We start from the raw sequence: 20,842 nt of genomic DNA on the forward strand, positions 1-20,842 counted from the left end.
GAAATCGGAAGATCTCTCAAAGTCAAAAATAATCTCTTTTAAATTCCTCCACTAAAACTCATTTCCTTCATCACATAAAATGCTGATATCATTTGTAAAAAGTAAAGGGTCACAACTACTTTCTATCTCCCCACTCTCCACCCTCTTTTATGATCACTTTGCTTAGTGCATTAGCCACTACAATGAAAAGCAAAGGAGAGAAATGGTCCCCTTGGCTCAAACCCCTCTTAGCTAGAAAGAATCCCTTGAGACTTTGTTAATTAGGATAGAGTAATGACACGAGTTGACACATCCTGTAATCCATTTCCTCCATGTATCTCCAAATCCCATTTTCTCCAAAGTCTCTTGAAGGAACTCCTAGTTCACAAAATCATAAGCTTTTTCCAAGTCTAGTTTGCAAATTATACCTTTTTCCCCTTTTTTCTTTTTTTCCTCTACACATTCATTTGCGATTAGAATTTGGTCTATTTCTCTCCCCCAAACAAAAGCTCCTTGGTTTTGTGAAATCGCACAAGGCAACACCTTGCTCAATCTCTTTCAGAGGACCTTTGCTATGATTTATAAAGGCTTCCCATCAGACTTATTGGTCTAAAATCCTTTGGGTGCAAGGATTCTTTCTTTTTAGGGATTACTACAATAAAAGTGGCATTTACACACAGATTTACTTCACCTCTAGCAAAAATATCATTGAAGATTTCCAACCAAGGTTTTTAAAACTGGCCTGGGTAGGGAACCATTCTAGGGACCGGTTCCCAGGTTGAACGGTCCGACCATCCGTTTTTTGACCGCTCGGGTCGACGATTCAATGGTTTGACTGCTTGGGTCAGCGGGTCGCTAACCAAATAAACGATTTTTGGCAAAAAAGCGGTTTTAGGGTGAAACGGAACGGGTTACCTGACCGGTTCTTGGGTTTTCTGGTCTGACCATCCGGTCTGGTCTAGCTTTGAAAACCATGCTTCCAACAAGTCAAACTTGATTATTTCCCAGAATTTTTGGTAGAAATCCAATGTAAAACCATCTAGGCCTAGTGCTTTTGAATTGTCCATTGAGAAAACTACTTCTTTTATCTCCTCCAAGGTGAATCTACCTTTCGGAAACACCTTTTGAGATACAGGCAATCTAACCCAAATACCCAATCCACCTCAGGCAAAAGATCTCTTTACTCCTTATATCTTCCAAGGATGCCTTTGAAGTAATTCACAAAAGCTCTTAATTTCTTCTTCCCATGTTAAGATTTCTCCTTCAAATTCCACACTATGGATAGGATTTTTCTTTCTTCTTTCATTTGCTAGAGAATGGAAAAATCTTATGTTCCTACCTGCTTCTAGAGGCCACGTACACTGCAGTATTTGTCTTCAAAGTTCTCCCAGATTTCTCTTTTAAATCCCATCTTTCTTTCCTTTCCTCTTCTATTAGCGATCTCAAGGACTCTTTCTCATCGAATTCCTTTATTATACGGTGGATCAAATCCTTCTTGTCCTCCAATCTCCCAATGATCTCCGTATTCTTTCTTTTAGTCTCTTTAGCTTTTTGGCAAATCTCACTCCCTTTTCTGTTTCGTAAATTCCACTTTCCTCCCACCACTCCTTAATTTTTGCCAAAACCCAGGGGTCTTCTAGCCACATATTATCAAATCTAAACAGGGTTGGTCCTCCTGCAAACCTCTCTTGCCCTAAAATTATAGGGCAATGGTCAGAATTCATTCTAGGCAGACCTTTGAACTCCAAATCAGCCCACATCTCTTCCCAGTCCATCGAGAACAGAAATCTGTCCAACTTTGAGCACACTTTACCCTACTTTTATCTATAGCATTTTATTATAAAAAAGTGGATTTAATACAGAAGTATAAGAGGCATAAGCCTATTGTATAAAGCGTAATGGAGGCATACACCCCATATGCCTCTACACTGGAAGTGTACACCTCTATGTTGGAGGCTGATAGGCCCCCAATTAACTTTACGTATGCCAGGAAGGGGAAAGGTCAGCTTTCGGCTAAGGGGGGAAATAATTGAACATGGGGGCAATTATGGCTGGAGGGAATAAGGAGAGTCCTGAGGCATTTATAGCTATGTCAGTTAGGAATAAGAAGAGTGTGGGCATTTATAACTTGGCCAGCTGGGCATTTATTGAGGGAGTCAGTTATGCTGTAAGAAGAGTATAAGAAGGGGCTTTGGGGGATGGGGGGGGGAGGCTTTTTGTTGAGTGAAGAATACTGTGAGTGATTGGGAGAGCCGGCGGTCTCTCGAAGAACCGACCAACTGTTAATGTTCTTCTTTTCTTCTGAATGAATACCAGTTCCTTTGTTGATGTTCTAGTTGTGTGAATTCTGCTGTGAGTCTGAGAATTGTGTGTCCAGTTTCTGGGACATAACAGAGGCATATACCTCAAGTGTCTGTATGCTTCTAGGCTGCACCTCCAGGCATTTTCTTAGCGCCTCGCGTGGAGGTGTACGCCTCCAATGCCTTTTAAAACACTGATTGATTCTACCAAAAATAACTGAAGGCAAGAAACCAGAGCATACTAAAATATTAAGTCATGATTTTATACATCATTGTCATCTTCATCATCTAGGCCTTTTCTCAAAGTCCCAACAATATGGGGTTGGTGCATGAATCATGTTTTGCCATTCCATTATGTTCAGTATCATATCCATCAATAAATATTGGCCTTTACATCATTTCTTACTACTCAATCAATGTCCTTTTTGGTCTGCCCTTGGTTCTTCTAGCCTCTTCAACTCGTAAAAATGACTTTTTATTGGTGCTCTAAATGGTCTTCTGTGCACATTCAAACTGTTTTAGTTCACTTACCCTCATTTTATGACATATGGGAGCTACTCGTAGGTTCCTTTGAGTAAGTTTATTTTGATCCTCTCTTTTCTTGTTTTCCCACTTATCCATCTCAAAAATTACATTTCTGCTACAGTTATTATTTGGATGTATTGTTTCTTGGATACCCAGAATTCTGCCCCCTAATAACGTCGCTGGCCTTATATCTACATCCATGTGATCATTGTATCCTCCATTTTGCCCATCTTGCTCTAAACACAATTGTCAATCTCCCTTTTATGGATTATCCAATCTCATCTGTTTGTATTTCTTCTTTCTTTCTAATGAATTTTCTTTTTTTTTGTTTATCTTCAAAAATAAAATCCAATCCAGGTAACATAGGTGATTACATTGGGAGATCTCTTGGCCTCCAATACTAAGCTACCGTGATTTCCACTAGTATTATTATTTAATTTACATTGCATATATTTTGTTTTAGTTTTACTTGCTTTAAAACCTTATGTTTTTATTGTATTAAAAAAATCTTCTTTTGCATTTTATCCTTCATAGGCTTTTCAATTAGTACTATGTTATCAGCACAACATACACCTTGGACCTCCTGATCCATGACTAGTGCAAATAAATAAGGGCTACAATGATTCATCAAATGATTGAATGGAAGTTCTAATTTCTAAACTTGTCTGTAATACTCTTTAATTACATGCTCTTCATATTTACTAGAAGTTAATTCAAGCATTGATTTTGGTTTTATATGAATGTTTATTATTTTCTAATTAATTATATACTGTAGTTAATATTTCATTCTATTTTTCCTGGACTTGTTAATATTTTCCAGAATTATACCGGGGACAAGGAAATGCTTGGAAAGTGTGAACAGGTTTGTACTGACTGATTGGGTTAAACTTGGGTGCTCCTAAAATCTGTTAGTTGCTAAAGAATGTTCTGGTCAACAAATATTCCAGTTTTTCTTGGAGCTGATGAAAGTTCCTCGAGTAGAATCCAAGTTACGAGTATTTTCATTTAGAATCAACTTTTCTACTCAGGTATATTCTTGAGTGTGCTGCTGTGCTTTTGTTTGGCGACTTTTTTATTCAACTTATTTATTTAGAATCTCGATTTCATCAGGTGAAGGAGTTATGGTCTAACTTAAATATAATTAACAGTGCTGCTAGAGAGGTATGTTTCAAAATTTAGATTTTCAGTTTCTGAAAATCCACTTATTTCTATGAGTTACATCTAATATGTAAAAAAAATTCATAGTAGGTAAAAGAGTCTGTGAAGTTGCGCCAGATAATGCAGACAATTCTCACTCTAGGAAATGCATTAAATCAGGGCACAGCACGAGGTGACAGTTCCACACAAAATTTATATTTGATTGTAATGCCAAAATGGTGAATCTCAGTTACAGATTTCCTTGTTTTATTTTGCAGGATCTGCTATAGGATTCAAATTGGACAGTCTTCTCAAATTGTCAGACACACGTGCAAGGAACAATAAGATGACTTTAATGCATTATTTGTGCAAGGTTGAATCTGGAATAATTTACATGTAAAATACATTGATTGGAATTGTGAAAGTTGTGATTTTAGAGAAATTGTTGGACTATATGCGTCTCAATGGCTATATGCATCTCAATCAACACTCATAAAGTCATTGAGACGCATAATCATTGGATATTTTCTTGTCATATTCCCATGATGATATTAGAAGGAATTGGAGGGAGGTGGCTTTATCCATTTCACGGAAGAGTAAAGCACAAAAAGATTAGGAACCACCTGAAGACTATTACATAATATTAAATTTTGATGGAAGTAGCTCAGGCAACCCAGGACCTCCAGGCGTGGGAGGTGGTTCCAGGTAAGAAAAAGCAAAAGATGGATAAGTGGGAAAAAGCAAAAGATGAAAAAGCAGAGTAATTGTTGAAGGGAACTCTCAAGTGTTGATAGGGTGGCTAAAAGATGAGAAAGCAGCAGTGTGGAGCTATAGAGATGTATTAAAGCAAATTAAATGGTTGGCCAGGAATATGATGATTAGATTTCAATGCGTACCCATGTTGACAAATGGCTTGGCTGATACTTTGGCCAAGCAAGAGATAAATAGGGGACATCTGTTTTGGGCTCAGTTGTAATTTTTGTTTTTTTACTTGAGGGAGGTAACATTACCTCCCTGCGGAGAGCTGTTCATGTACATATATTCCTGTTTATATTAATAAATTTGTGTTGTCTATCATTAAAAAGAGTACCTGAGGACCAGTCAGAATGTAGGGAACAAATTGTCTTCTTCAGTGGAAAGAGATTTAGGGAGTGGATTTTGGTCCTACTAGAATTTGAGGGGATAACAAAGGAAGATTACAGATGTGATTTTTGGGCTGTATTTGATCTAGAAGTTGGGACATGAAAGCCTTCTATATGTATATATTTTTTGTTATCTTATTTATGGTGAATCTTTATCACCTCTTGGATGTAGTCTTTTTGTATTAATAAATTCTTTTATTTAATACCAAAAAAATGAACTATATTTTTGTTCTTCAACAACTTGTCATTTAAATACTTCTTTTTGTATTATGCTACTGGTTGTTCTCTGTAGTATAAAATCAAATACTCACTATTTATTTTAAATTTTCTGGAATCTTCTTTTTTCATTTTAATATATTTTGGATCCTTTGCTTGTTTGCTTCAAGGTTCAAAATAATGAAATATCAATACGATATGCCCTGTATCGGGCACATCTTATCGTATCAGGGTTCTAATGCACCTGTTGAAAGAACTGATACACAGAGGTGTATCGATACTTTGAACCTTGGTTTGCCTTGAGTTTTCTGGTATCTGATCTTTTTATATCCCTTTTAGCTATTATGCTTCTTGTTTTCTTGTTTTTATTTTTACTATACAATCAAATATTTCTAACTTATTTTGATTCTTCCTACATTTGCTATTTTTTCACATGGATCTTAGTTTGTAAGTTTGAATTAATTGTTTATTGCCTGTCATTTTTAGCTCCTTGGTGAGAAAATGCCTGAGTTGTTGGACTTTGATAAGGACCTGGTTCTTGTTTTTATTTTTACTATACAATCAAATATTTCTAACTTATTTTGATTCTTCCTACATTTGCTATTTTTTCACATGGATCTTAGTTTGTAAGTTTGAATTAATTGTTTATTGCCTGTCATTTTTAGCTCCTTGGTGAGAAAATGCCTGAGTTGTTGGACTTTGATAAGGACCTGGTTCATTTGGAAGTAGCATCAAAGGTATGCTAATTTTTCCTATTGTTGAAATTTATCTTCCTGTTTTGCTTATTGTAAGTTAATTAGTTGATCCTAGTATCTGTTGATTGTTTCCAATAGCTAATGTATTAATCAAAATGGTTAGATCCAACTGAAGTCTTTAGCTGAAGAAATGCAAGCAGTAAGCAAAGGTCTTGAGAAGGTTGAACAAGAGCTCACTGCCTCAGAAAACGATGGTGCTATCTCTGTGGGCTTTCAAAAGGTGAGTGGAAGTAAAAAATGTATGCATGATTATTTCCAGTATTGTCCTTTATATTTGGTTGCTATTTACTATTCCTTCTCTCAATGTTTTATGTATTTCCACTGTTTGGTTGCCTGGTATTTTGTTACATTAGAAGAAACCCCTTACTTTTTTATGTAAATGAAAAGAAAATAGTGTTAAATAAAAAAGTGAGTATAATAAGTGAAAGGATGGTGAGATAGCAGCCCAAAACAGAGGGATACAATTTGAGCTTCCTTTTCAACAATCTTTTGTTTCTCTTTAGTTTCTTTCCATATTCCCTGGTGGATATCAAACTTACGTTTTTTCCCTCCTATACGTGTTCCAAAAAAATGCTTTGGAATTATTTTTTGTTTAAAGAAACTCTACATTTTTTTTTTTTTTTGCGGTAGGAGCTCAGATGATTAAATTGTGAAGGTGTGGAGCAAGATATACTCATGGGTACAACAGTGTTTTGGTGGCACCCTGTATAGCTCATTTTACAATTGTGATTCTCTTTTTTGTAATATGCAGTATGTAATCGTTCTCTTCTATAGTGAAGCTTCTTGCTGTGGCTGGGTTCAGTGATTTAAAAGGCACGCCTAGGCGCACAGGCAAGGCACATTTTAGGGTATGCGCCTCGCCTAGGTCCTAGGCACAACACTTTCAAAAGGCACACGCCTGGTGTGCCTAGGTTTGTACCTTTTTAAAATTTTACATCTTTTTGCTTTTTTTGAACCTAGTGGCTGGTTGTTGTAAAATCATTAAAAGGCAATTAAAGTTACAAAATCATTATTTTTTATGTAACAATTAAGAATTTAAGACCCTAACATGGACTTGTTTGGGCTTGCCTCGGGGGGCATGGTACAAAGGCGGGGTGTAGAATCAGGAATGCAATATATTTTACCTCACATTAGCTACTTGAAGTAATGCAAATGAGGAAAAAAGAGATTATAGGTTTTACATGCTTGAAAATACTTTATATGTTTGATTTTATTTTTAAATTTTTAAATTTAAGTTTATATTTTTTATTAATATTATGTTTATTATTTTTTTTTTGCATTTTTTGAATTTTCTGACGTTCTTTTATTTTTTAACTTTTTTTTTTGTATTTTGTGCCTTGCTTCAAAAAGTTGCGTGCGTCGCCTTGCACCTTGCGCCTGTGGTGCAAATTGCCCCTTGCATTTTTTTTGCACCTTGCGCTTTTAAAACACTAGCTAAGTTGTGGTTTTGTTTTCTTTTGTTCTGTTTATTACAATAAATTTTCAATAAAAAAAAAATCTAGCTGAAATGGTTGGTAATGAAGAATCGCTAAAGTAGGGGTGTCAATGGGTTGGGTTACATTAGGTGTTATTATTTTCCAACCCATCCTGACCTATCCTGGAAATTTCTTGGCTTGGACCTAGGTTTTGTATCTTGGCTTGGTTCACAATATTTATTATTTATTTAAAAATATATATCATGTACATAATATATTTATATTATATAATATACTATTTATTAGATAAAATATAATAAATTTTTTACATTATATAATGCATATACTAATATGTTTTGTTTTATTTTATATGAAATATTTAATATATGTATTATATATATTTACAAATTGACACATGAGTTAACTATCCTTATATGGATGAAGATAGGACCTTCACTCTCAAAATTAGTCGATGTAGGACAATACTCACGATTGGGTGTTGAATGAACATAATTAATTTTTTTATTTGTATCTTGCTTCATCCAGATACACAGCTCTTCTTGTGCTTTGTGCCTTAGGTGCTAGAAGGCCTTCATGCTTTTCTTGCACAAGTGATTTAGAGATAAATTGATCAGTCTCTTCTACTGATCCTAAAACTACATGAGTTTCACCTGAGAGCATATGCAAGAGGGGACTTTCTGCTTTGATATGCCATCATCCAAGTCTTTGTGTTCTGATACCAACTTGTTTATTTTTCTTGGGAATTAGTATTTGAATATGTAGATAAAAAAAGAGTGAAAAGAGGAAAGGAAGAAAGAAATAGCAGAGCACATGTTTCAGTAGAGAAGAGAAGTGTGAGGCATGAGCCTCCTATTATTTATATCACTTCACAAAACAAGATAAAAGATGAGTATACCCCTAGTCTTGTATTCCACATGACAACAACGGACAACCCATTAAACCTTCCGATGTTGTCATCTGAAATTATAAATTGCCTTTCTCTTGAGTCATTCAAGATTAATCGGATCTTCTGTTGTCATCTGGTAGAAATCAACGGAAATATAATACAGATAAAAGAGAAGAGAAGAAGAGAGTGTTTGTGAGAGAATAGAAGTGCCTTTCTCTTGAGTCATTTTTTTTTGAGAAAAAGTTAACCAGATTTCATTGATAGAGACAAGAAGTACATGAGCAGATGTACTAAAAGAGAAAACAGCAGAAATACAAAATTACAAGGGGGGAAGCTTCTTGCTGTATAAATTTTCTAGGTTTGCTCCCAATTTAGCTAATCCATCTGCAATATGATTCATCTCCCTCGGGATCCACTTCAGATTAACATTCAAATGTTCCAGGGAGTCTCTTGCCTCTGACAGATAATGACTCAACCTCCATGGGCCCCCCTCCTTCTCTTTCAGCCATTTGATGGTATTAGCTGAGTCTCCTACTATGGATATTTTCTCAATGCCCAGGTTTTTTATTATTCTGATACCAGTGAGGGCTGCCATCACTTCAGCCTTTGTTGAGTCTGTAATACCTAATGGACCACTAAACGTCCAACAAATCAGTCCCTGTTCATCCCTCAAAATTCCACCTATCCCAGCTTTGCCCGGTTTGCCTGCAGCACTCCCATCAAAATTTAGAATCATCCCTGCTTCAATATGAGAAAGCTGAAGACTTTTGGTTGGTTGAGGGTGATTTGGGAGAAGTAAGATCGATTGGATATTTCTGTTAAGATCATTAAGGGATAGGTCTTGAAACATCTCAGTGTTAGCGGCCCATGAGTTACAACAGAAGAAGATATCTGAGATTAGATCCTCTAGAGATCTAGATCTGTTTTCAAAAATACGCCTGTTTCTTTCCTCCCAAATTCCCCACAAGACTGCATGAACCACAGTTTGCCAATACACTTTACCTCTTCTGCTCAATCCTGACCCATACCACTAGTTGAGGAACTCCTGAATGTGTTTGGGAGAGACCCAACTGTAGCCTAACAGGTTTAAGAAATGCCATCATATCGTTTGAGAAAAACTACAATGAATGAGTAGATGATCTGCTGATTCCCCTTCTCTTAGGCAAAGCACACATACATAAGGAGAGATATAAGACCTTCCCTGGCTTTTCTTTTGAAGAAGGTCACAAGTGTTTATTTTCTGCAGACACACTTCCCAAACAAAAAAACAGATTCTTAGAGGAATATGACTGCTCCAAATCTAAGTCCTGGAATAGACAAGCTAGATGCACGCTTAATTAAATGTGTCTTCCTTGGATACTCTCAGACTCAAAAAGGGTACAAATGTTATAATACCATTACCCGAAAGTGCTATGTCTGCCCTGATGTCACCTTTTTTGAGTCTGTACCCTTCTTCTCAAGTCCTGAAGCTCCTTCGTCTCCACCTTTACTTCCTATTCCTCTTCCTGTCAGTGATCCGGTTCTAGATGCTGTTGTTGGAGTAGATTCATCACCTCATCCAGTGCAGATTACCACCGAACGACCACCGATCCGACAAGTGTATACACGTCGAACGACACCGGCCCCTCCTCCAGCTTCTACCTCATCTGCGGATCCTCTCATGGCTCCTATTGCTGAACCTTCAGACCTTGACCTACCCATTGCCTTATGGAAAGGTAAACGCAATTCTACCCTCCATCCCATTTCCAATTTTGTTTCATTATCTCGTCTTTCTACCTCACATCACCAGTTTGTTTCACTTTTGTCCTCTATTTCCCTACCTAACAATGTTCAAGAAGCTTTTAGTTCACCTGGATGGCGGCGGGCAATGGAGGAGGAACTTTCTGCTCTTCAACATACTCAAACGTGGGAACTTACTACTCTCCCACCTGGTAAGCATGTTGTGGGCTGTAAATGGGTGTATACTGTGAAATACTTGCCAGATGGTAGTGTGGAGCGTCTGAAGGCCAGACTTGTTGCTAAAGGTTACTCACAGTTGTATGGAGTGGACTACATAGAGACATTCTCTCCGGTGGCTAAGATTGGTTCTGTTCGTGTACTAATTTCTCTGGCAGTTATGTATGATTGGCCTCTGTTTCAGCTTGACATAAAAAATGCCTTCCTCCATGGTGATCTGGTGGAGGAGGTATATATGGAGCAACCACCTGGGTTTGTTGCTTAGGGGGAGGATGGTAAGGTGTGCAGATTGAAGAAGGCAATTTATGGGTTGAAGCAATCACCACGTGCTTGGTTCGGGAAGTTCAACGAAGTGGTGAAGAGTTTTGGAATGAAGCAATGCCAGGTTGATCACTCAGTGTTTAGCTATGACTCAGAAGCTGGGAAGATCTTATTAGTGGTCTATGTGGATGATATTGTCATTACTGGCAGTGATAAATTGGGGATTGGCAAACTAATGGTATTTCTGCAAAATCATTTTCAAACAAAAGACCTTGGAACATTAAAGTATTTCTTGGGAATAGAAGTTGCCAGGTCAAAACAAGGTGTAAATCAGTGTCAAAGGAAATATGTTCTTGATCTATTGGAAGAAACAGGACTGTTAGGTGCAAAACCGGCTGAGACCCCTATGGAACCAAATGTTAAGTTGAGCAGTGATACAAGAGAAGTATTTGAAGATCCTGTATGGTATAGACGACTAGTGGGAAAGTTGAACTATCTGACTATTACGAGACCCGACATCTCCTTTGCAGTCAGTGTGGTGAGCCAATTCATGCAGAACCCTCGTATACCTCACTGGGATGCAGTCCTTAGAATTGTGAGGTATCTGAAAGGAGCTCCAGGCTGTGGGCTATTGTATAAACCAGGAGGAAAACTTGAAGTAGTTGGGTATACAGATGCAGACTGGGTAGGTTTAGTGAATGACAGAAGATCTACTACAGGCTATTGCACATTTCTTGGAGGAAACCTTGTGACATGGAAGAGTAAAAAGCAGACGGTTGTGGCCAGAAGCAGTGCTGAAGCCGAGTATAGGGCCATGGCACACACTACTTGTGAATTAGTGTGGTTGAGGAATCTCCTAAAAGAAATTGGGTTTCACATGGATAAACCTATGAGATTGTACTGTGACAATCAAGCTGCACTCCATATCTCATCCAACCCTGTCTTTCATGAGAGAACAAAGCACATAGAGGTTGATTGCCACTTTGTGAGGGAGAAGGTTCTTGCTGGAGAGATAAATACAGAACATGTGGGCTCGAATGATCAGTGGGCAGATTTGTTTACAAAAGCTCTAAGCTCAGGGAAAGTGAACTACCTATGTTACAAGTTGGGATTATATGACATATATTCTCCAGCTTGAGGGGGAGTGTTAAAGTGAGCCGAATAGGGGTAGTTTAGTCATATTATTAGAGTACTCTGCCCCACACTTAAGTATGGGCAATTTAGTCTTTGTAAAGGTTATTAGAATCTAATAAAGATTAAGGGGGTCGACTGTATGGGTAGTCCATCAGATTTCGACAGACCCTTATTTTCTTTCTTCTTCTTCTCTTCTTCTTCCTTCTCTTCCTGGTTCGAGTTACTGTAGCAGCATTCGAAACAACCTGGCTCAACTGATGATTACTGTCCCACCCATTTGCATTTGTTCCATACTTGCTAGAGATGACAGCTGCCCAAAGAGTATCGGATTCAGCAGGGAACCTCCAAAGCCATTTGCTCAAGAGAGAGATGTTCTTCTCTTTTAAATGCCCAACTCCCAATCCTCCCTCCTCCTTCAGCTTACACACTTGGTCCCAACTTACCAGGTGATTTCTATTCTCCCCTCCATCCCAAGGGAAATTTCTTTGGATTTTCTCTAAGTCTCACTTTTGGAGGAATTTTGAAGACAGAAAAGTAATAAGTTGGTAAGTTTGCTAGAGAGGCCTTTAGGAGAATCAGTCTACCCCCTTTTGATAGTTAGCATTTTTTCCAAGAGGCTAATTTCCTTTCAAATTTCTCCACCACTGGATCCCAGAAATTTAGAGATCTTGGGTTGCCTCCCAGGGGCATTCCAAGATAGGTAATGGGGAGGCTTTCCACTTTACAATTCAGAACCTCTTTAATATTCTCTATGAGACTTTCTTCGACTGAGTTAATGGGAATAATGCTCGATTTGCTGAAATTAACCCTCAACCAGGTAATTGATTCAAAAGCTTCAATCACCCTCTTAAGGTTTGAGATATTTTCCAAGGATGCATCCAAGAATCTTGGCTTTGTCAAATAACAAGTTGAAGATACCCATCACTAAGGTAAAGAGGAGAGGAGAGAGAGGGCAACCTTGTCTAAATCTTCGACTTGCCTTAAAAGTAGCCCTTAGATTCTCCATTTAGAAGCATTGAAAACCAGGATGATCCAATACATCCTTTGATCCAACTGATCCATCTCCTGCTGAAACTTCTCAGACTCAAGCAGTCCAAGATACATTCCCAATCAACTTTATCATAAGCCTTTTCAAGGTCTAACTTGACTAGAACCCTTGGCAGTCCGCTAGCCTTTCTGTCTTCTACACACTCATTTGCAATTAAGATACTATCCACAATTTGTCTTCCTTTCACAAAGGCAAACTGATTTGGAGAGATCAAATCTTGCAACACTTCTTTCAGTCTTATTGCTTGAACTTTGGCCAAGATTTTATACACACGTCCAACAAGCTTATCGGTCAAAAGTCCTTCACTTCCAAAACTCCCCCTTTCTTTGGGACTTTGGGAATAAGCATAGAAAGGCTGAATTTAGGCCTTTGTTTACTATGGCTGAGGAGTGGAAATCTCTAAAGAACGATAGGAGATCTTCTTTGACAATATCCCAGCAGTTTTGGAAAAAGAATAAAGGGAATCCATCAGGGCCAGGTGCCCTGTCTCCATCCATGCTAAAGACTGCCTTTTTTATTTCCAACTCTTCAAAATTTCTTTCCAACCAATCTTTCTTCTCAACCGACAAAGTTGAACCCTCCCAAGTTTCCAATCTGAGATTGCACAAGCTATCCTTAGAGTATAGACTCTTAAAAAAACGAGAGGAAGACTTCAGTTATTTCTTCAGGATTTTGCACTTCTCTTTGATTCACTCTAATCTTGGAAATGTGGTTTTTCCTTCTCCCTGAGGCATACTCATGGAAAAATCTAGTGTTATTGTCTCCTTCTTTCAGCCATTGCACTCTAGATCTCTGCCTCCAGTAGATTTCCTCTTTCCGGATTAAGACTTCCCAAGATTTCCTCAGTTCAGCTCTTCTTCTTCTGCCTGAATCATCTAATGTGCCTTTTTGCTCCTTTGTACCCAATTCATTCAATTCCATAAGCAACTTCCTTTTGTCTTCTTCTCCAGCCTTGAACTGTTCTTTCCCCCAAGATTTCAATTTCCTCTTCATGAATTTAAGTTTCTGTGACAATCTAAAACCAGCCCAACCCTCTGCTTCGCACTCCTCCCACCATCCAGCTACCGGCTCCTTGAAGTCCTTATGACATGCCCACCATTTTTCAAGTCTAAAAGGGGGCTTTCCTTTTACTATTGGATCTGTAGTCAACTTAATGGGCCAGTTGTCTGAAATACAGCGATGACAAAGATCTTGAGAAAGGTTGGGAAATCTTTCCATCCAACCTTGACTCTTGAGATAAGAGTAACTTGTCTAGTCTGCAGCTAATAGTGTTTTCCTGCTTATTTGACCAGGTAAATAGACCATTCTTGAGAGGGATGTCACATAAATTGTCTGGAAATGAAGCTAGAGAAATTTCTCATACTTCTTGTTGCAGCTCTACCATTAGAATGTTCATTGCTGAATCTGATTACATTGAAATCTCCAGATACACACCACGGAATGTCTTCATCCTCATGCAAGGAGTCTAATTCATCCCAAAATCTCTCTCTGACGGAGAGTTAGGACCATATACCCCTGTTAGAATCCAATTTAGCCCATCTTTTGTGTTGGGGAATAAGATTGAGGCTGAGAACTCTCTCTTGTCAATTTCCAGTCCAGATAGCTCATCTTCCTTCCAAGCCATAATAATTCCACCAGATGCTCCTGCTGCGGGAACAACTACCCATTTCCTTCCCCTTATCCCCCAAATAGCATTTATAAGTTTCCTGTCTACTACCTCTTTCTTCGACTCCTGGAGGATGATAATGTCTGGATTTTCTCTTTTAAGAGTTTCCTTCACTAGAGCCCTTTTGGTTTGGCCTCCCAATCCCCTAACATCCCAGCTTAGGACTTTCATTGGTGTTCTTTTAAGGAAGTTCCCTTATTCAATCTGTTATCCAATCTGTTATCTCCTACAATCCGGTCCCAGGCTCCATTGCAGTCTTTGAAGTTCTCTTTTGGAGCTCTTTTTTTTTCTCTTTTTTGTTGTAATCCTTTGCCTTTAAGGTTAAAGTTCTCCCCTAAACCCTGTTTATCTCCAACTTCCCCTCTTCTTCCAATTCCTAGAGACCTCATGAGATTCACTGTTGCTAGATCCTCTGAAACCTTCCTTTCCGAGCTGTTTGGCTCAGATGTCTGACAAAACAAGGAGAACCTTTAGAGAAAACAAAAACTTGGGATTTATTCAAACCTGTGGTAGAAGGGGCGAGGGAAGTCCTTGAAGACGTTCGGCTGGAATGGCACGAATTGGAATGGTAGGGTGGTGATTCTCTTCCTTGTCTGTGATTAAGACTACCCGAATCTGAAGCTTTTCCATAATCCGGGTTGACCAGTTGGACTTGTTCAAGAATCTCCACACTTCCCCATATCTCCTTCCCTGCAAATACTTTGTGAGCCCTTTGAAAAGCTTTCTCTGGAGGATCATCTTCACTTTCTATTTCATAAGGACTGTCATCATCACTCGAATCAGCTTCTTCATAGTCGGAAGATTCATCAAGGTTGGTTGAAGGTGTTGGAACTCTGTACACAGTTCCTTTATCCTTACCAAAGCTGGGTGGGGTTTTCGGCACTGGTTGTCCAGAGAAAGAGGGGGTCTCTGGTGGGCTTAACTGAGGAGGATCCAGTTTCACAGAAGGGCTATGGGCCTCCGGAAGGGAGCCCAAAATCTCAAAGTTGTTAACTATCGGGTCGGGTGGGTCGGGTTCTTGGGAAGAAACTTTGGATGATTCTTTATAAGGGGATGGGAAGATTTTCCAGCTCCTGTCTTCCTTTTAAAACCTTGTTCCTCTCTAACCTTAATATGGAAACTTCTTGCCTGAGAGTTTGCTCTGCTTTCTGCTGCCTGCTTGTCTTGTCTGTTACGGTTCCTGTCTGCGCTAGCATGCGTTTGGGCAAAGTTGGGGAAGGTGCCACATGGTAGAGAGCCATTGGAACGATTTCGCTCGGTCTGAGGAGGAAACTTGTTCGTCTTCTCCGCCTCCAGGGAGAGGTAGAACCAGACGTTGTCCAGGAGAGGAATAGACCTGGGGATAGCATGGACCCCCCTACTTCTAATTTTAATTCTGGCATATTTCAGATTGAGGAAATTCAGCGAGTCAGGATCCACTTCTTCCAAGCCACCGCACAGATCTCCTATTAGCAAGAAAGTCTCCATCGTCCAGAGGTGGAACGGGAGACCTCGAAATCTTATCCAACCGTTGAAGTTCAGGGAGCCTGGAGCTGCGTTTACCGCCGGTCACCACCTTTCTAGCTTTACCCATTACCCATATACTGGAACTAGTTCCTATTTCGCCCATGCCTGAACCAACTCTTCAGAGGGGGCGAAACCCACAACTTTGTCTTCTTCGAACGGAGAAAGTTCCAGCAGGACGTCGGAGTGCAAACTTGCAGACAGATCAAGTTCTATGTCTTTCCAACTCAAGGGATGAGGCTTGGAACAAACAAATGCAAACTTCCAGTTTTCGAAAGGTATGTCGTGATGGGCGACGGAAATGAAGGCAGAACCTCCTGCCCTGATGATTCTACTTTTGGTGTCTAGGGGAGGAAAGAGGTTCTATGAAAGGTCTTTGGTCCCATAAAAAGGTCTGTTGAAACAGAACAAATTTAACAGCTGAACGAAGTTCCTTCAACTTCCAACTGATGGTTCTTCAGGGATACAAATGCTTCTAGATCTTTCTGAATTTTCCTAGCTACACAGGCAAATGAACCTACCCCATTTATTTTCTTTCGACTGTAATAGAAGAACTATTCCTTTTGAAATTGGCTTCCTATCTGCTGTAGCTCGTTGTTGCTTTCCTACAATCTCTTGGAGAAAAGTTATGATCTAAAGAAGATCCTCCTGCTACAGTATGACTCGAGACCAAGCACCCCTACCTCCTTCTTTCCATTTTGACTTGTTCCTTCATTAACTCACTGAGATTTGTTGCTGGACGCCGGTGTTCACAGTCTCCGGTAAGGATTCATCGACGGCGGCAACGTTCGTCAAGAAAGCAATGAATTGTATCGGCGGAGAAACCCACACATGCATCGTCGACGACAACGGTGGAGATGCTCTTCAGTCATTCAAGTTTAATCGATTCCTATTACTCTTTTATTTTCATAGTTTTTTTTTAAATATTTTTGTTAACAAAACTGGGGCACTCCCATTCTTCTGAAACAGGGCTGCGCCTCAACTTTCTAAATATTTTCTTGTATTTTTTGCACTATTTTTTAATAATGTTTATTTTGGAATGAAACAGGGGCTCTGTCCCCTTATTTTTCTCCTTTTTCGCTGCATTCAACCTTGTTATTGGCCTGAAACAGGGTTTTTGCCCCTTAAACACATTCTAATCATCCACTTATTTTCTTATTTTTTAAGAAATTCTTTTTTCTCTTTTTCTCACAGCATTTCTTTTTTAGTTGTCCTGGTACAGGTTATTAAGCATTGAAATTAATATATTTAAATGATGCATTTATGTTGATATTTTTATGTTTTATATGAAATTTATAATTAGTTACTCATTTGAATGGTTTTATTGCTAATAGGTTACTCAGGTATGTTGGTTAGTGTAAAAAACTAATAAAGTAGTTTTGGAGAAGTAGGGACCCTAAGATTTTAAGCTTTCAGATTCCATCGCCTAGGCACCTGCCTAGTCGACTCGCCTAGTTGTCTTGACAACTATGGTTACTCCAGCCCAGATCTCCTTTGCAATATCGACCTACGAAAATTTTTTTCCAATATGTGGTAACATAAAATTGCACCCAAGACATCACCATGTAATTTTCCTGCACCCACTTGGAAGGATTTGTATCCGGTTTCTTCTCCTCCCCAGTAATATACCCCAGTTTTCCATGTGCACCAATAGCCATCTTGTCTGATTGTGCCCATTATAGATAGTCTGTACCATCCAATTTAACTGCGATAATAATCCTTGATCCAAATGGGTCACCAACACTTCCTCCTCAAAGCCTGGGTCACTAGTTGATTTTTGTTTAGCACTATAACCCTCCATATCAACTCTATCAATTTAAAAGGCACATAAAAAACACTCGAAAAGGGATCAAATTCATAAAAAAGGATGTGGATCTTTTCTGGGAGTTGAAAACCCAACCTGGAGAGAATTCTCCCTTCCCGTGGAAGGAGAGAAAAGAGAGAAACCCAAATCGATCTCTCCATGAGTCTCAGAAAGAGCCAGAAATTGAACCATCCTCTATAGAAACTCCTTAAGTATCCAAAAAAACCTAGCACCCTTCACCAGGTCAAAATAAAGCTTCCCACCCAACTAGGACTCTTCCCGTCACTCCAGTTCTTCCTGATTTTGATGCCTAAACACAAATCACCCTCCTGATGACTGTACCCCGCCAAAAAAATCAAAGAACTGGGCTATCCAGATGTGTACAAAGACTCCAGTTCCCTCATGCAATCGGCTGATCTAGGGCTGCATGGATGTGCTTCAAGGAGACCTAACTAGGCTCTGATACCAAGTAGAAATCAACAGAAATATAAAACAGATATAAAAGAGAAGAGAAGGGAGAATGAAGAAAAGAAGAGAAGCCAATAAATCTGGCTGCCCCCCTCTCATTAACTTTTATACTTAAAATAAAAAGGTGTGTACAAAGACAAGAATACCCTTAATAGGGTGGCTGGTGCTTACAACTTAAAAAGAAATAAAAACTTCTACTCTAATAACTTCTAATAAATAATCTGTGGTCCCAGCTAACTAAATAAACAAAAATAAATAAGAAATAAAGATATCAAAGGTGAAATTGATCCAATGACAGCAAAATCCTCAAGAATTAGCAAAAATGTTTCAGGTATATATTGTTTGGATGGAATTTCTCTGATCTTGTTTCAATTTGCATGATCTAGAATCACAAAGAATGTGCATAAGCTTGCTGCCAAGTGCAGGTTGCGAAATTTTAAGAGTATTTTCAGTTCACCATCTTACTGGATTAGTACTGCAATTGAGTCAAGCTAACCATGTTTATATGCTTGTCTCACCAAATATTTCCAAGTTTGACCTTGGCTCATTGGCATTAGGTCCATTCTGGTTCAAATGTGGAACCCATAACTCAAGAATGCCATATTTACTAAATGAGACAAAAACAAGAATATAAGGTTTTCATTTATTGTATATAATACATTAATTATATACAGGTATTCTATATTTATAGGGAACACACACTATATATTCAACAATCCAAATAAGCCAAGCTATGATGCAATTTGGCACTTCCTCAACTTAGGCAGAACCGGCTAAGGAAGTTTAAATAGATTTCTGGTAGCTTGCATGCCTAAACTTTAGCTCAGATTTCATAGTTTTCAAGGCGCCAATTGCCAAGGCGAGGCTAGGTGACAGGGGGGGCGCCTTGTTGCCTAGTCGCCTAGGCGATGGATTTTTTTTTAAGTAAAAACATGTATCTTAGGGTAGTTCCCTAGGTTCCATAATCATATTTCCTTAATAAATATCCATGATTTTCATAAGAAAAGTATAAACTTCATGTGTATAGACAATCAGCATATTCCAACATATTCATGAAAAGAAAAAGAAGAAATCAGTATATACACACAAAATTAGTAAAGAAAAAGAAGAAAATGTGTTGAATGGACAACATTTTATGTTCTTCCTTACTTATTGGTTCAGGTTTTGAAGTCTTTGAGGGTTCAATACAACATTTAGCAATGTTTGTGTTGATTAAACCCTAACAAATAAGAAAATAATAAAAAGAAATTAGTATATAAACACACAAAATGGATATTTTAGTTTTAAAATGTTTATTTTATAATTATAACCTCAAAAAATTAAGAATATAAAGGTTTTTTATAACACGCTATAGAAAACTTCTTGGCGATTAGGCAAGGCGAGCCTCCAAGGGCGCCTTGCCGCCTAGGTGTCGCCTTGACAACTATGCTCAGGTTAGATCATAGAAGCCCTGCCAACTCATTATTGTAGCCCTGTTCAGGTCTTCATTGTTCTGGCCCATAAATTTATTTATTTTATTGTAGCTCTGTTTTGTCATGTAGTTATCTTTGCTTTTACTAACTTTTTTAACATATAGGACCTTTCAGAGTGAAAACATCTAAAACTTCTTTTCAGGCTTTAAAGAATTTTCTTGATACTGCTGAAGCTGAAGTGAGGTCACTTATATCCTTGTATTCTGAAGTGGTGAGTCCATAAACTGAGTTGCTTCACATTATGAAAATTTGGTCAATTATTAATTTTTATTTGATTGTATTATCTTGTAGGGAAGGAATGCCGATTCCTTATCTCAATATTTTGGGGAAGATCCAGCTCGGTGTCCCTTTGAGCAAGGTTTGTTGTATATATGTACACACACGTACAGACACACTCAAGTGAATTTCACTTCACCACTTCACATAGATATTTTTTGCATCTTAGTTTGTACTTTGTGGACATTCTTTCATTTAAATGCTCAATGTGTTCCATTTGCAAGAATTACTGATGGTTGGGTAACACTACTGTAGGGCTGCAAATGGTCAGATTGAATCAGATATGCATAGATCCCAAATTAATTCCTCAATATTCAGATTCAAGTTTTTTCTTACCTGTTGCTTTTAGATTGAATTTGGTCTTTTTTTTGTGATGGTTAACTAAAAAATTTATTAATGCTGTTAAAAGGAGAATAGCAATCTTGCACCCCAAGGAGGTGGTTAGCCTTGACTAACACTCTCCTGCATACAGAAAACATAATCTTTTACATGGCCTCAAAACATACTGTCACTCATAGCTTCTTGTTTTTCCAACCCATTTACAAACTGTGGAATCCAAGTTACAATTGCTCTGAGGTCCTCTAGAATGTTTTTTTTTTTCAGTATTTATATTTCCATGAGATCTCAGAAATTCCATCCAGTTACAACTTTTGAATCCTGTACAATAACCAGACTTCTGAAATTTAAAGTCTTCACCTTTCTTGTTGTGCAGAGTTTTAATGTACTGTACTATTATAGTCCTTGTTATATACTACATATTATTTTATTTCTTTTCTTTCAGCCTTGTAAAGGCTTTCTTGTAATTGAACATATCTTTAATAGAGGACTCTTAGGGGGTGGAGGTTGATCATTCTATTGACACCCCTGAACTTGTGTGT

The 20,842-nt window shown here is 38.3% G+C and overlaps 1 protein-coding gene across 4 annotated transcripts in view; it reads left to right on the top strand.

Annotated features, from left to right (window-relative positions):
* AFH14 (Formin Homology 14) overlaps positions 1 to 20,842 on the top strand; it is a 64,708-nt gene that overhangs the window by 15,692 nt on the left and 28,174 nt on the right. For 2 of the 4 annotated variants that reach the window (XR_737380.3, XM_010276595.3), the window contains exons 9-17: positions 3,625 to 3,666; positions 3,752 to 3,832; positions 3,915 to 3,965; positions 4,053 to 4,134; positions 4,220 to 4,314; positions 5,965 to 6,036; positions 6,158 to 6,274; positions 19,831 to 19,899; positions 19,980 to 20,046. Coding sequence is in view for 2 of the 4 variants with exons in the window: in XM_010276595.3 (XP_010274897.2) it covers positions 3,625 to 3,666; positions 3,752 to 3,832; positions 3,915 to 3,965; positions 4,053 to 4,134; positions 4,220 to 4,314; positions 5,965 to 6,036; positions 6,158 to 6,274; positions 19,831 to 19,899; positions 19,980 to 20,046 (676 nt within the window). In the remaining 2 variants the exon portion in view is untranslated. Of the gene's footprint in view, positions 1 to 3,624; positions 3,667 to 3,751; positions 3,833 to 3,914; positions 3,966 to 4,049; positions 4,135 to 4,219; positions 4,315 to 5,785; positions 5,900 to 5,964; positions 6,037 to 6,157; positions 6,275 to 19,830; positions 19,900 to 19,979; positions 20,047 to 20,842 lie in introns of those variants that run through there. The other 2 variants (XR_016085519.1, XM_088903209.1) reach the window with 2 other exon arrangements.

The sequence above is a fragment of the Nelumbo nucifera genome, chromosome 4, assembly GCF_055504915.1.
Source record: "Nelumbo nucifera cultivar China Antique chromosome 4, China Antique-T2T, whole genome shotgun sequence".
Classification (NCBI taxonomy): domain Eukaryota; kingdom Viridiplantae; phylum Streptophyta; class Magnoliopsida; order Proteales; family Nelumbonaceae; genus Nelumbo; species Nelumbo nucifera.